The 12,527-nt window shown below is 36.4% G+C and overlaps 2 protein-coding genes across 2 annotated transcripts in view; one reads left to right on the top strand and one right to left on the bottom strand.

The window, feature by feature from the left end:
• The window catches only part of LOC127945831 (SH3 and multiple ankyrin repeat domains protein 1), a 47,209-nt gene extending 45,886 nt beyond the window's left edge, over nt 1–1,323 (bottom strand). The window contains exon 1 of the mRNA XM_052541914.1: nt 1,118–1,323. The gene's annotated coding sequence lies outside the window, so the exon portion shown is untranslated. The remainder of the gene's footprint in view (nt 1–1,117) is intronic.
• Nucleotides 1,324–2,376: 1,053 nt separating this feature from the next.
• On the top strand, nt 2,377–11,941 carry LOC127945843 (uncharacterized). The gene is made up of 7 exons (XM_052541939.1): nt 2,377–2,544; nt 3,049–3,093; nt 4,747–4,974; nt 5,115–5,393; nt 7,666–7,947; nt 9,814–10,053; nt 10,367–11,941. Exons 1-7 carry the CDS (start codon nt 2,514–2,516, stop codon nt 10,909–10,911), a joined length of 1,650 nt encoding a protein of 549 aa, XP_052397899.1. The 5' UTR covers nt 2,377–2,513; the 3' UTR covers nt 10,912–11,941.
• The last annotated feature ends 586 nt before the right edge of the window (nt 11,942–12,527 follow it).

Below are 12,527 nucleotides of genomic sequence, written 5' to 3'. Positions count from 1 at the left end.
GTGTAATTGCATTGGTGGTTGCTTACAGATCCAAGTCAGTTATTCAGGTCTGTAGTTATAGATCGGGTTCAGTGTAGATCTGTGGGATTACTGCAAGTTAACCGGCCAAGAAGACACATGCTTTGATGAATTATTCATGTCTGGAGCACAAACACATCGCATTGCTGAGTCTAAATGTGGAATAAGCAATAATAATAGTGATACTTGATCTAGTCAACACCACTCATTAAGACTGGCCAGTAAAAACAAAACCTCTATCTGCAGCCTTCACTTTCTATTCTTAAAGCATTGTAAAGATGCCTGGACTGTTTTAACATTAAAAACAAACTACTGGAATTACTTGTACTCTGAGATGACCTCAAAATCCCCAACATGACCCTCAGTCCGACATAGATATTAATAATAACAATAGATTATGATCGATTTGTGACTAATTGCTTTTGTTCAAGTAACTTTGGACAAAATTGTCTGCTAAATGCACAAGTTTAAATGTAAGGAAGATGAATATTAATACCAATGAAAATGATGTGTATAATAGGGCATCAGATCATTACAGTACGATGCATTATCCAGGTTTCATAGAAAGTGGTGTTTCATGAGGCCAGAATGACTCTGCGATTACAGCACATTTAACAAAAGCGTAATCATCCCATCATTTCTGAACAGCTCCTTTCATTTCACGTGAGAATGTTCCTAAACATGTCCAAGGTGCACAACTGTGTTCAACTAGAATACATTAAACACAAAAATATTTAATCTAAAGCAAAATAATTAAAGTGCTGACTAATAAACATGTTTATGTTAATAAAGAACACCATCACTGGTTATTCTTGGAAACCCACAGGAAAGTAACACACACACACACACACACATTGTAATGCAAGTTCCTCTTTCAGAAAAAAGCAAAAAACTAGGAACTAATCTTGAATAAACTGAGAAAACTTTCAAAGTTTTTCAAAATGAAAGAATAGAATAGAATAGAATAGGTTGAGATCTAGAACACTGAGTGTGATTAATCATAGACACTGAAGTGGCAGATGTAATCTATTAATTTACTCTCACTTCTTTGCAAGAAGAGGTGGAAACACTGGGCCACATATATATTTTGAATGCATACCTTAAACACATTTGTTTGACATTTTTGTGTGACATTGCTGTGGGTGAAGTGTCGGTTCGAGTCCTGTTGAGAAGCCGAACGTCGTCTTTGCTCTCCAGTGATCTGTGGGACTTCCTGTCGGAAAGGACTGCATGCAAATTCATCAATCCAAGTAAAATGAAATCAAGACCACATACTCTAAAACGGCCCAAATGCATCTGAACGACTCACTGAGTGTTCATTTTCCAGCACTTGTCTGCTTTTAACCACTACAGCACATTAAGGAAATACAATAATCTGCTGAGCACTAAAAAAAAAAAACAGCGCTCACTGAAAATGAGAGTGTGGTTAATTTTAGGAGACATGAAACACTTTCACAGGAAATTGCATTGCCAAAAATGAAAATACACAAAACTCAACAGTTAACAAGGATCTGTGAACAAGCTGAACAAGGGTTAACAAACAAGCATTTCAAATAGTTTATTAGGTCATCTTTAACTAATTAAATAATAATAATAATAATACACACACATAAACCCAGTGTAATATTGGATCAGCACAGAGATATTTTCCTGAGCAATACATTTTCTTGCAATTTCTGATCTGAAATATATACTTGACATGTCCTAAACAGCATTTTTTTTTAATTCATGCAAAATCATACATGCAGTTTTAATAAACTCACATATATTGAGAGATTGCATGCATGGAATAACTAAACTTCCGTATAATTAATTTGTCACACCACATTGAGCATTTAACATAAACATCAAGGCAAAAAAAAAAAAAAGTGATTAAAATGCTAAATATGTAAAAGAAAGCATCTAAATTTTTGACCTGCATTCTTGATGATCATTAAAACAATATAATAGAATATCCTAAATATTATGGATGGGAATTAACAGAATTGTTAAAATAGATAGTTTATAAGTTAGATCAAATTAAATGTGCTTTAACAAACTTCAACATAAAAAAAAAGTTAGGCGAGAAAAACTGTATTTTCATTACTTAATGATGCAATAAAATAAGTAAGTCTTTCTTTCAAACTTATTTTGGGTTCGAGCCTCTCAGTTGTTCTAGACCATCATATGTGACTACGACACGTTCTGTAAATAGCATTGTCTGATAACAACCAAATTGTAGATTAAAAGCAACAGTGCATGCTTGAACAGACACACAGCTGAAGTGAGCTGTTAAACACTGCTGACTCAGTGTGATTGAGGGGTGTGTCGCTCTATGTGCCATAAGAAAAAAAAACAACAACTCAAATAATTCAAACTTTCACACACACATATTCAGCTAAGCTTAAACACAGTAAAGCACTTCCCTAAAGTCCTACATACAGCTGATCTATCTGTCCATCAGACGGTCATATTTCTCTTTCTGACAGACAGCGCGGTTTGGCTCGGCTCGGGTGATGGACATGAGGTCTCCGCTGATACTAGCAGGTAAAAAACATACAGCATCATCTAACCGTCTTAGACACTTTGACAAACTCTTGCGCTTTACTACATTAAATATGACGTTTATTTCAAGCCAGTTTTCACGGAAGAGCCAAATTTTCTTAACAAGTTTGTTCGTCTGGTTAACATACTGGCATTAAACAGTGATAAATATTGACAATTTTCCAAAAATAATCCAATTTCAGAGCAAACATCACAGTAAATATGTATTATATTATTTTGGTTAAGTCACATGCCATTGCTGTTACTCAGATTTGTATTACAGACATCTTGCATACATATATATTTATATGTGTGTGTGTGTGTGTGTGTGTGTGTGAGATGTTTTTAAAGGCGTGCAAAAACAACTTTCAGACAGCTGTGGTACTTGTACTAAGTGTAGTTACTGGGTGTGGCCGTCTCATTTGAATGGCAATAAAGCTAAAAATTAAAATATAATCTGAGGATTTTTAATCCAGAAATAATCATATTTATCTTTTTATGTTACAGTGTTGTTGGCTCTGATAAGGGACGGCAAGGGACAGACACCAACAGGTAAATACACACATTTCACTACACACACATCTACAGATTGTGTGCATGGCCAGATCAACTGAAATAGTAGATGTGGTGAAGATCAGCGAATAAAGATTGTCAGCTATACTTGATGAAGAATAAAAACATTTAACATCATATCAAATCTATTACAAACACAGCATTGAAAAAAAAAAAAAAAACAGTGGATATTTCCAGAACTTCAAAGCAGAACATCTGATATTTCTAAAGTCACATGTTTAAAATGTCTTGTGTATATGAAGTATACCTCACTTCCAGCCTGGTGTAAAGTAGTTCAGCCGTAGTTTCTCGAGCAGGGTGTGTCTGATAAAGATAGAACAGCCTGACTCCTCAAAATAATCTCGTCAAAGTCAGACGAGATGAATTTAAGATCTACAGATCCTTCTGAGGAATCTCAGCAGCTTGAGTTTATTTTCATCAAAATCCCATGATCACGTTTTACATTGATTTGACAGTCAAAAACTATACTGAACTCGACAGCAAAGCCACAGCCCTTAAATAATCACCAACGCATGCATTTACACAGAAGAAAGAAGAAAAACAACAGCTCAATTCATTCAAATTGAAATCAGAAAGAAGTCGAAATTTTGATTTTTTAAATAAATAAATAAATGTATAATTATGACTTGTTCAAAAAATGTTTTTACTGAATTGCTGAAACACATTTCTTGAAAGCATCTCTCATTTTCTCAAAACCTTAAAAACAAATCAAAACTATTTCACTTGTACTTAAAATCAAGCAGTGCTCTCAGATGACACACATGAGTCAGTAAAATAAACACTCAATAGACACAACAGAGAAATATGAAGAACACAGCATCCAGAACATTACAGAAAAAAAAATTCTATTGTATTGAGTAAACAATGCAATTCTGTTAAAATGTATATAGTAATTGCAACTGAGTGAGTTGAATATATTGTATGTACTGCAAGAATAATATTGTGTTGAATATTGATTAGTTCTGAGTGTTTATACATATTCAGCACTTAGATACTGCAAAAATACTGCAATACAACTGCAAAGGCCAAAAAGGTGAAATAAGACTGTGTAGCATGTTACACTACACTCAAATACTGTAAGTTATGCTATTGTAAAATCAGGGTCAATGAGAGATTCATTCTGTCTCAGCATCATGTCTTTGTGCTCGAGTCCAGCCAGAGGACTTTGTCCACATCACAAGTAAAGTAGTCTTTCTTACTAGACAAAGAGAAAACCCCTCTAAAAAGAGACTAACTGCCTGAACATGTTTAAGGTTTAGCAGAAAGAGTGCTTTATTCGACAAATTGGTTTAAGTGAGCACTTGGTTAAGAGATAGGGGTTTAGTGTTTTAGCAATTCAGAAAAACTGTAATAAATAAAGGCATTGATAAATACATACATACATTGAAAGAAAGAAAGAAAGAAAGAAAGAAAGAAAGAAAGAAAGAAAGAAAGAAAGAAAGAAAGAAAGAAAGAAAGAAAGTCCATTCTAGGATTCAAGCTTCTCTAAGTACTCCAGTTATCTTTGTAGAGCAAACAGCACTAAATCACAGGAGTTTTTAATTATTGTCAATCAATCGGTCATTTATATTTCATAAAAGTAGTCAGACAACCTAAGATCTGTCACTCATATGTCTGTTTTCTTTCCCTCAGTGTCTCTCCGACCGAAGTTCACACAGGTGTATGTTGGAGATGACGTCACTCTGATCTGTAACCGTGAAGGAGGGAGTAAACCAACAATATGGTATCGTGATGGAAAAGTACAAGAATCATATCAGGATTATACAATGCTGCTTACTGCAGTGACACTAGAAAACAATGGGTCGTATACATGTGAGCAGGACAGACAGAAAAGTGACCCGTTCACACTCACTGTACTGGGTATGAGCACCATCCTAAACATTCATGATCATCTGTTCTGTTCCTCCTGCGGTTTCTCATTATCTCTCTCTCTCTCTCTCTCTCTCGCTCTCTCTCTCTCTCTCTCTCTCTCTCCCTCTCTCTCTCTCTCTCTCTCTCAGAGCTGGAGCCTCACGCTCAGCTCTCTCCATCTGTAAAAGGTTCTGTGATGACCAAAGGAGATGGAAGAAACCTGGTGCTGCAGACAGATGATGATCTGAAGGACTGGTCTTGTTTTGTGTTAAGGGGAGTGAAGACCTTCGGTTTAGGAGTCAATGTTGATGAGAAGATGAAGAGAGCTGTTATATTTGCAGAATTTAAAGAGGCAGAAAGAGCCACTTTCTGGTGCAGGAACAGGAAAACACAACATCGAAGCAATGCAGTGACGCTGAAAATGACAGGTGACTTCCTACACCACTTCGTGTTCTGTTTCAGATCAACTGTGTGGAGTTTAAGGGATACACAATCATGTTGTGCCAAACCTGTATGACTTGCATTCTTCTGTGGAAGACAAAAAGAGATATTTTGAAAAATGTTTTGACTGTTTGTGTCCATCAAATGAAAGTTAATAGGGTCCAAAAAAGACTTGCATTACTATTTGAGCAGAGTGATCACGTCTTGAATTTGCAGTCCACTTATAAATTCTCTAGTTTGCAGACTGCATTCTTCCCCAGAAAACCTTTTCTTACAAGCTTTCTGTCAGCTAGTTCCTATCAGTCTGAAACATACAAAATCTTCAAAATCTCAAAAGGCTTTTAATAAACTGCCATGAGAATAAATTGGAGAGCAAATGGAAACAGCAGTGTCCTGCTTCTCAGATGTTTTACTGAAAAAATTAACCAAACCAAAAAAAAAACTCTTACATGTGTATCCTCTAAATTGTCTAAAGAGTTCTCAACAATGCCTCAAACTGTGCTCAAATGTATGAAGATAGCAAAAAGTCAAACGTCTTTAGATCAGTCTTTCTAGCTCTGTACTCTTACTGTTTGGCAACATGTGTCTCAAAGATTATTGTTGATCATTAAAAGATTGCCTTATATCACTCTTTTCCTTTTCCTATGTTGACATTGTTTAATGAACCCATTTTAGTTAAATATGCAATACATTTACATTTAATCATTTAGCAGACGCTTTTATCAAAAGTGACTTACAAATGAGAACAATAGAAGCAGTCAGGTCAACATGAGAACAACAACAGAATACAAGTGCCATGACAAGTCTCAGTTAGTCTAGTATAGAACGCATAGCCAGGTATTTATTTTTTTTTTTTTATAAATGAAAAGACAAGAAAAGGAAAAGTGCTGGTGTTAGTAGGTTAAGTGCAGGCAAAAAATATGAGTCTTTAGATGTTTCTTGAAAATGAGTAAAGACTCAGCTGTACGAATTGAGATTGGGAGGTCATTCCACCAGCTGGGCACAGTCCAGGAAAAGGTGTGAGTGATTTTGAACTTCTTTGGGATGGCACCACAAGCGTCGTTCACTTACAGAGCGCAAACTTCTGGAGGGCACATAGGATTTAACCAGTGAGTTTAGGTATGTTGGTTCTGTGCCAGTGGTCGTCTTGTAGGCTAGCATCAGTACCTTGAATTTGATGCGAGCAGCTACTGATAGCCAGTGTAACCTGATGAGGAGAGGAGTAACATGAGCTTTTTTTGGCTCATTGATGACAACCCTCGCTGCTGCATTCTGGATCAATTGCAGAGGCTTGCAGGACCGGGTCGTTGTAACAATGTGGTATGTGAAGCTTAACTGATGATCCATCACAACTCTTAGGTTTCTGGCTGTCCTCGAAGGAGTAATGGTTGACGAGCCCAGCTGTATAGAGAAGTTGTGATGAATCAATGGGTTAGCTGGAATCACCAGGAGTTCTGTCTTAGTAAGGTTGAGCTGAAGGTGATGGTCATTCATCTAGCTAAAAATGTCACTCGGGCTGAAATGCGAGCAGCTACCGTCAGGTCATCTGGCTGGAATGAGAAGTAGAGTTGGGTGTCATCAGCGTAGCAGTGATAAGAAAAGCCATGGTTCTGGATGACAGATCCTAATGATGTCATGTAGATGGAGAAGAGAAGTGGTCCAAGTACTGAGCCTTGAGGAACCCCAGTAGCAAGGTGGTGTGACTTTGAAACATCACCCCTCCAAGACACACTGAAGGATCTATCAGAGAGGTAGGACTTAACCCACAGGAGTGTGGTTCCAGAGATGCCCATTTTTCTGAGGGTGGACAGCAGAACCTGGTGATTAACAGTGTCAAACACAGCAGACAGGTCCAGTAAGATGAGTACTGAGGATTTTGAAGCTTTTGAAGCTTTTGAAGCTTTTGAAGCTTTTGAAGATTTTGAAGCAATAGCCAACAGTAACTTGAAGATTTGCTATTTGATTGCACGAGGGCCATTCTCACTCTACGGAACATTTGATTGGACACCTGCAAGTGCAGCTTGATGTAACCAAGATTTTGGTCTGTCTTTCCACAATCTGATTTCAATTTTTAATCTGTATACCTTCTAAATGTGTATCTGGTTTAACTTGAACTGGCACATAAATTAATTAAAAGCAAATAGACATGAATTAAAAGCCACAAAACTCACATCATTATTTGACGGGATATTTTACATTTAAATGAAACAGTAGATGTGCAGGACGTTCAGTCTGACCTGTGTTTGGTGTGTTTCTCAGAGCTCATGGTGATGTTGGTTCCTCCGGCCGTTCCTGTCCTGCAGGGGGACCCTGTGGCTCTCAGGTGTGTAGTCTGGGGTGGACCGAAACTAGAAAAGGTCGTCTTCTATAAGAATCAAACAGAAATCTTCAGCTCATCTAAAGGCACATACGACATCAAAAACGCCACACACGATGATAACGGCAAATACAGCTGCCACGCCACCTACAGGTACACACACATCAGTGCAGGAGCTGCTAGGAAGGAAGGAGATTCTGATGCCCAGGAGTTAAAAGTTATAGGTAAACATAACAAAACCTGCATTACATCACCCTTTCATTTATACAGAACCACTAATACTGCATGTGCTAACGGTGTTTTAACGGTGTTGTAATACATAAATATATGACAATTTATTCTAGCACTAAATATGTATAGACACAATTTTCCTTTTAAGTTTGCAGTACAAACTGAGATAATATATATATACACACACACACACACACACTAAAAATTAAAAGTATATAATATTTACTTCTTACAGCTAAAGTAGGTTAATAATAATAAATAAAACATTTATTAAAATAAAATAAATATGAATAAAATAAAATAAAAATAACTCATCGCATATTTCTTTGTTTTCACTGGCTGCATGCAAAAACAAGCAAGTATGCCATATGAGAAATTGACTTTTGAAATGAAAGTGTCAGAACTAATGACTTAAAAGCTTGCAAGTAAGAATGAATCACTCATCAATTTTATTTGGCCTAACAAGTAACTAACTAAATCTGTCAGACTTTAGTACGGTTACATTTTTGCACCTGGGGCCCGTTCTTCGTACGTCGCTCACCTGGATTTGATTGTTGACGATTTGGCGTGATCTTGGATCATTTGGTTCTTCGAAGCTAATCCCGGAGCTGCTGTCATAGCAACAGGTCCATAAGCTTAAACCTGCTCGGGAGCAGGTTTATTTCATGTAAACAGGATTAGATCGCTTCTTTTCAACCAGAACTGATACTCAAAATATGTCTGCTACCACCGCTACTTTATTACAAGAGTATTGTACTGATCCAGGGACAATAATTTAAAATAATAATCATTTAAAAAAAAAAAAATTAAATAATATAAAAATGCTGTGTAGTCCATAACTATAGACAGCCAGTTTTACTCAATGAAATATTTATTTGTCAATTATTACTTCATAATTGTATTAGAGTCTTACACACATGTTATACAGATAATAGAGTCGTGCATTATTTTGAGTGATGACTGCTATTATAAGAGTGGCTTGATGGAGCGCAGGAGATGCAGATAACATGATATTGACCCTTAAGAAACTTTCATTAATGCCGTCACGTAACAAATCTGTCCAAATATAAAATGAAATTAATAGATAATTTCTACATTTAAATAAAAATGTAAAGACTGCACAACTATTATAAATTGCGAATGTAAATAATTGGGTATCGTGAAAAAAATTCTAATAAAATAAAAACATATATCTATTATCTGTTTCATGCATCTATTATAACATTTATGTAGTTTTGTTTGCTTGGCTGTTTCCTTATAAAAGTCCAGAAATTTGTCAAGTTTTTCGTCGGGTGTCCGTTTAAATTATATGACGTCATTACATTGCCGTCTTGCCACCAGCCAATCGCTGCACTGCTGATCATGGTTTCGAGTATCGATACATATCCCCTTTTAAGCCAACACATGAACGTGCAATTATCTCAGATAACTCAATCCAGCGATACTAATCATACACAACAGGTGTGTTCGAAGAACCCAATTAGCCGGATCAGGATTAGCACGTTGATATCATCTTGGATGTGTCATTTGATCTCGGATATAATAAGCGACGTACGAAGAACGGGCCCCAGGTCTAATCAGGTTGTCCACTAATAAGTTATTTAACCCATGTTCACAAAAACATCTGATTGTAATTGTGTAATAAATAGAATAATTTGTAATTTTCATTAAATGTGCATTGTGCCAACAAATCAAATCACCCATTTATACATGGTAAAACCAAAAGCTGTCTATAATTAATGGGGGGAGGGGGGGGGGGGGGTAAGAAAAAGGTACTATGTAAATACCATTTTATATGCAAACTTTATTCATCTGAAATCCTCAGTGCACCACAGCACAGTTTTGTCTGTGTTTTACAGGTGGACCTGCTACTGCAGTTATTTCAGGGTCTGCTGAGAGTCTGAAGTGTTCCTGTCCTCGCTGTCCTAAAATCTGCACGTCCTGCCACTGGTATCACACACTCTCTAATGACCAACAGTCACACACAAGACTATCTGAAAATGATACGTCCATTACAGTGAAGAAAGAAGGATTGTACAGCTGCCGGATGTACTGTGAGGAAGGTCTCTCCCGTTTAAGCGTTGGTTACAGCTACGAAGGTACTCATAAACTGATTTTGTTTTGATATTATTTTAATTTTAATTTTAGTTAAGGTTTTCGTAATTTTTTTGTAAAATGTATTAAGTTCTTTGGTTATCAGCAGAAGAAGTGCTTCTCAAAGTGTCTGTGACACCCTTGTGTTTTCATGCCAAAACACAAGCACATGACGAACATTTTCCGTGCACAATCATGTCGAGTGTAGCAATGTGTAAATGCACTAGTCATTTTGTTTTCTCACTTGGCGACTGTGCACGCATACGACTTCTCATTTTTATTTTTAAAATGAATTTGCATCTTCTCTCTTTCTCTCAGCACCACCACAGACTGTAAACGTGATGCCCATCATGATAGCGGTGATTCTGATTGTTCTCGGGCTGTTGATCGTCTTGCTGATCGCGCTGAAGCGCAGAAGTGGAGGAAGCGACGTCCAGGCGAGCAAACGGGATAAAGACAAGACGACAGGTGGAGAATATGAGCAAATCCAACTCAAGGACAAGGATCAGGCGGTTTATCACACGCTGGGCGAGAGCACGGGCAAGGAACAAGTCAAAGACGAGGCCGAGGGGGGTTATGAAGCCCTACAGAAGAAGCAAGAGGAGGGGGTGTACCACACACTGGGACAAGGAGAGGGTCAGGGTGAAGGTCAAGGTGGGTACGAGGCGCTCAAGAACGTCAAAGCCGAAGTCTACCAAACACTGAGTACAGATGACACGAAAAAACCAGAAAAAGAAGCCGAGGAAGGGTACGAGCAACCTTCTCAGAAAAACAAAGATTATGAGACCGTGACAGTGGAGGAAAATCCATACGAAGAAGTGAAGAAACAAATGGACAAAGAGAAGAATGAAGAAACTCAATAGTCAATGGCGATGCCTGCATTCTTGCGTTAATGTATTAAATATAATGCATTAAGGGCATATTTGGTACTCCACCCAAAAAAGAGAAATCATTTTCACGTGCATAGACACATGCACACACATATACATACTTACATATATGATCTTGATATTTTAACCTGCAACTACTTCAAAATCCCCCTCAAAAGTTTCAGGAGACCCAATTTCTCACTGAAGCATTTCCATAAATAACTGGTGAAGAAACAGGCTAACAAACTTTAACTTTAAATTATTAAAAATATATATATATTAGTCTCAGTTTGCACAAATAAAGTAGTAAACAATATTACAGTTAGCATAAACAGATTCACACATTTATGAGAATTCAGATACATAGTTCTATACATAGGACAAAGATGAGAATTTATTTTCTTTTTTTTTTTAAGTTTAACGCAATAGCACAGATTTACAGCACATATATATCACACATAAATAAGCATCAAGCATACTCAGCATATACAGTAGTTTAACATTTGCAACTGCATTTGTACAGAATCAATTGTGAATGTCTGTGAATTTATAGTCATTCAGATTATGCTCTCTTATAGATAAGTAATATTTCTCAGCTTCTGTCACTCATATTCAACAGTAAATGAATTTGCACTGTAGCCTGTTTGCACTTTTTCAATGTTTCATCATGTTTATTTTCAGATTGCAATTTTAGTTCATGCACATTGTTGTTTTTATGACGCATTTTAGACTTAAAGCATTTTCAGCTTTATTATTCGAGGTTGTATATCAAATAGAGCACAGCTGTAAAACTGAATGCAATATGCAATATTACATTTATACTGCAATGCAACTGTAGTTCAGTCTTTCTAAAGGGTGTCCATCATCAAACCCAGTCGTGTTGAGGTTCACCACAAGAGCTCAATCCAGGAATAATTTAGTTTCCTCGTTACACACACTGGTTTGTCATCACATGTTTTATTCCTGTTCCTCATAAAAATACTTGTGTAATCCTGAGTGTCAAAATAAATTTATTATAAATGAAGCCTTGGTCTCTTGTAACCTGACACAGATTAATTTTTTTTATATATTTTTATTGATTGATTGATTGATTGATTTAAAGCTTTGCATGCACTGATTTTTGTAAATGAGATGTACATCTGGCTTTTTAGAAAACAGTTGCAGAAGGGCAGAGGTGAAGCAGAAAGAAATCTGGAGTAAAGTCAAATGTAGATTTAGAGTATAAATAAAGCATTAAAATATGTGACCCTGGACCACGAAACCAAAAAAAAAAAAAAAAAGTATTAAGTCTCTGGGGTATATTTGTATCAATAGCCCAAAATACACTGGATGGGTCAGAATTGTCGATTTTTCTTTCATGCAAAAAAAATCATTAGGATATTAAGAAAAAGTTCATATTTCATGATTAAGAAAATTAGCAAAAAACTGTGAAACGAGTTCATTTTTGTGCTGCGCGAAATGAACCCAGACGGAGAAGAGCGGCATTTTTTTTTTTTTTTTTACAAAAGAACAAGGATTTTTTTTTTTTTTTTTTTTTTTTTTTTTTTTTTGTGAATATACACAAATAAAGGCAAACCTTTTAAACTCGGACTATCTTTCTAAAAGGAGTC

This window comes from Carassius gibelio, chromosome A24 (genome assembly GCF_023724105.1).
Source record: "Carassius gibelio isolate Cgi1373 ecotype wild population from Czech Republic chromosome A24, carGib1.2-hapl.c, whole genome shotgun sequence".
NCBI classification, from domain to species: domain Eukaryota; kingdom Metazoa; phylum Chordata; class Actinopteri; order Cypriniformes; family Cyprinidae; genus Carassius; species Carassius gibelio.
The sequence above is the reverse complement of the archived record's forward strand: the minus strand, read 5'-3'. Positions and strand labels throughout refer to the sequence as shown.

What these genes read in the sequence shown, in the direction of transcription:
- LOC127945843 (XM_052541939.1), top strand. Translation starts at nt 2,514, where the DNA reads ATGGACATGAGGTCTCCGCTGATACTAGCAG. An exon ending in GTTCACACTCACTGTACTGG is followed by an intron (nt 4,975 to 5,114) that starts GTATGAGCACCA and finishes TCTCTCTCTCAG; the next exon opens with AGCTGGAGCCTCACGCTCAG. An exon ending in AGTGACGCTGAAAATGACAG is followed by an intron (nt 5,394 to 7,665) that starts GTGACTTCCTAC and finishes TGTGTTTCTCAG; the next exon opens with AGCTCATGGTGATGTTGGTT.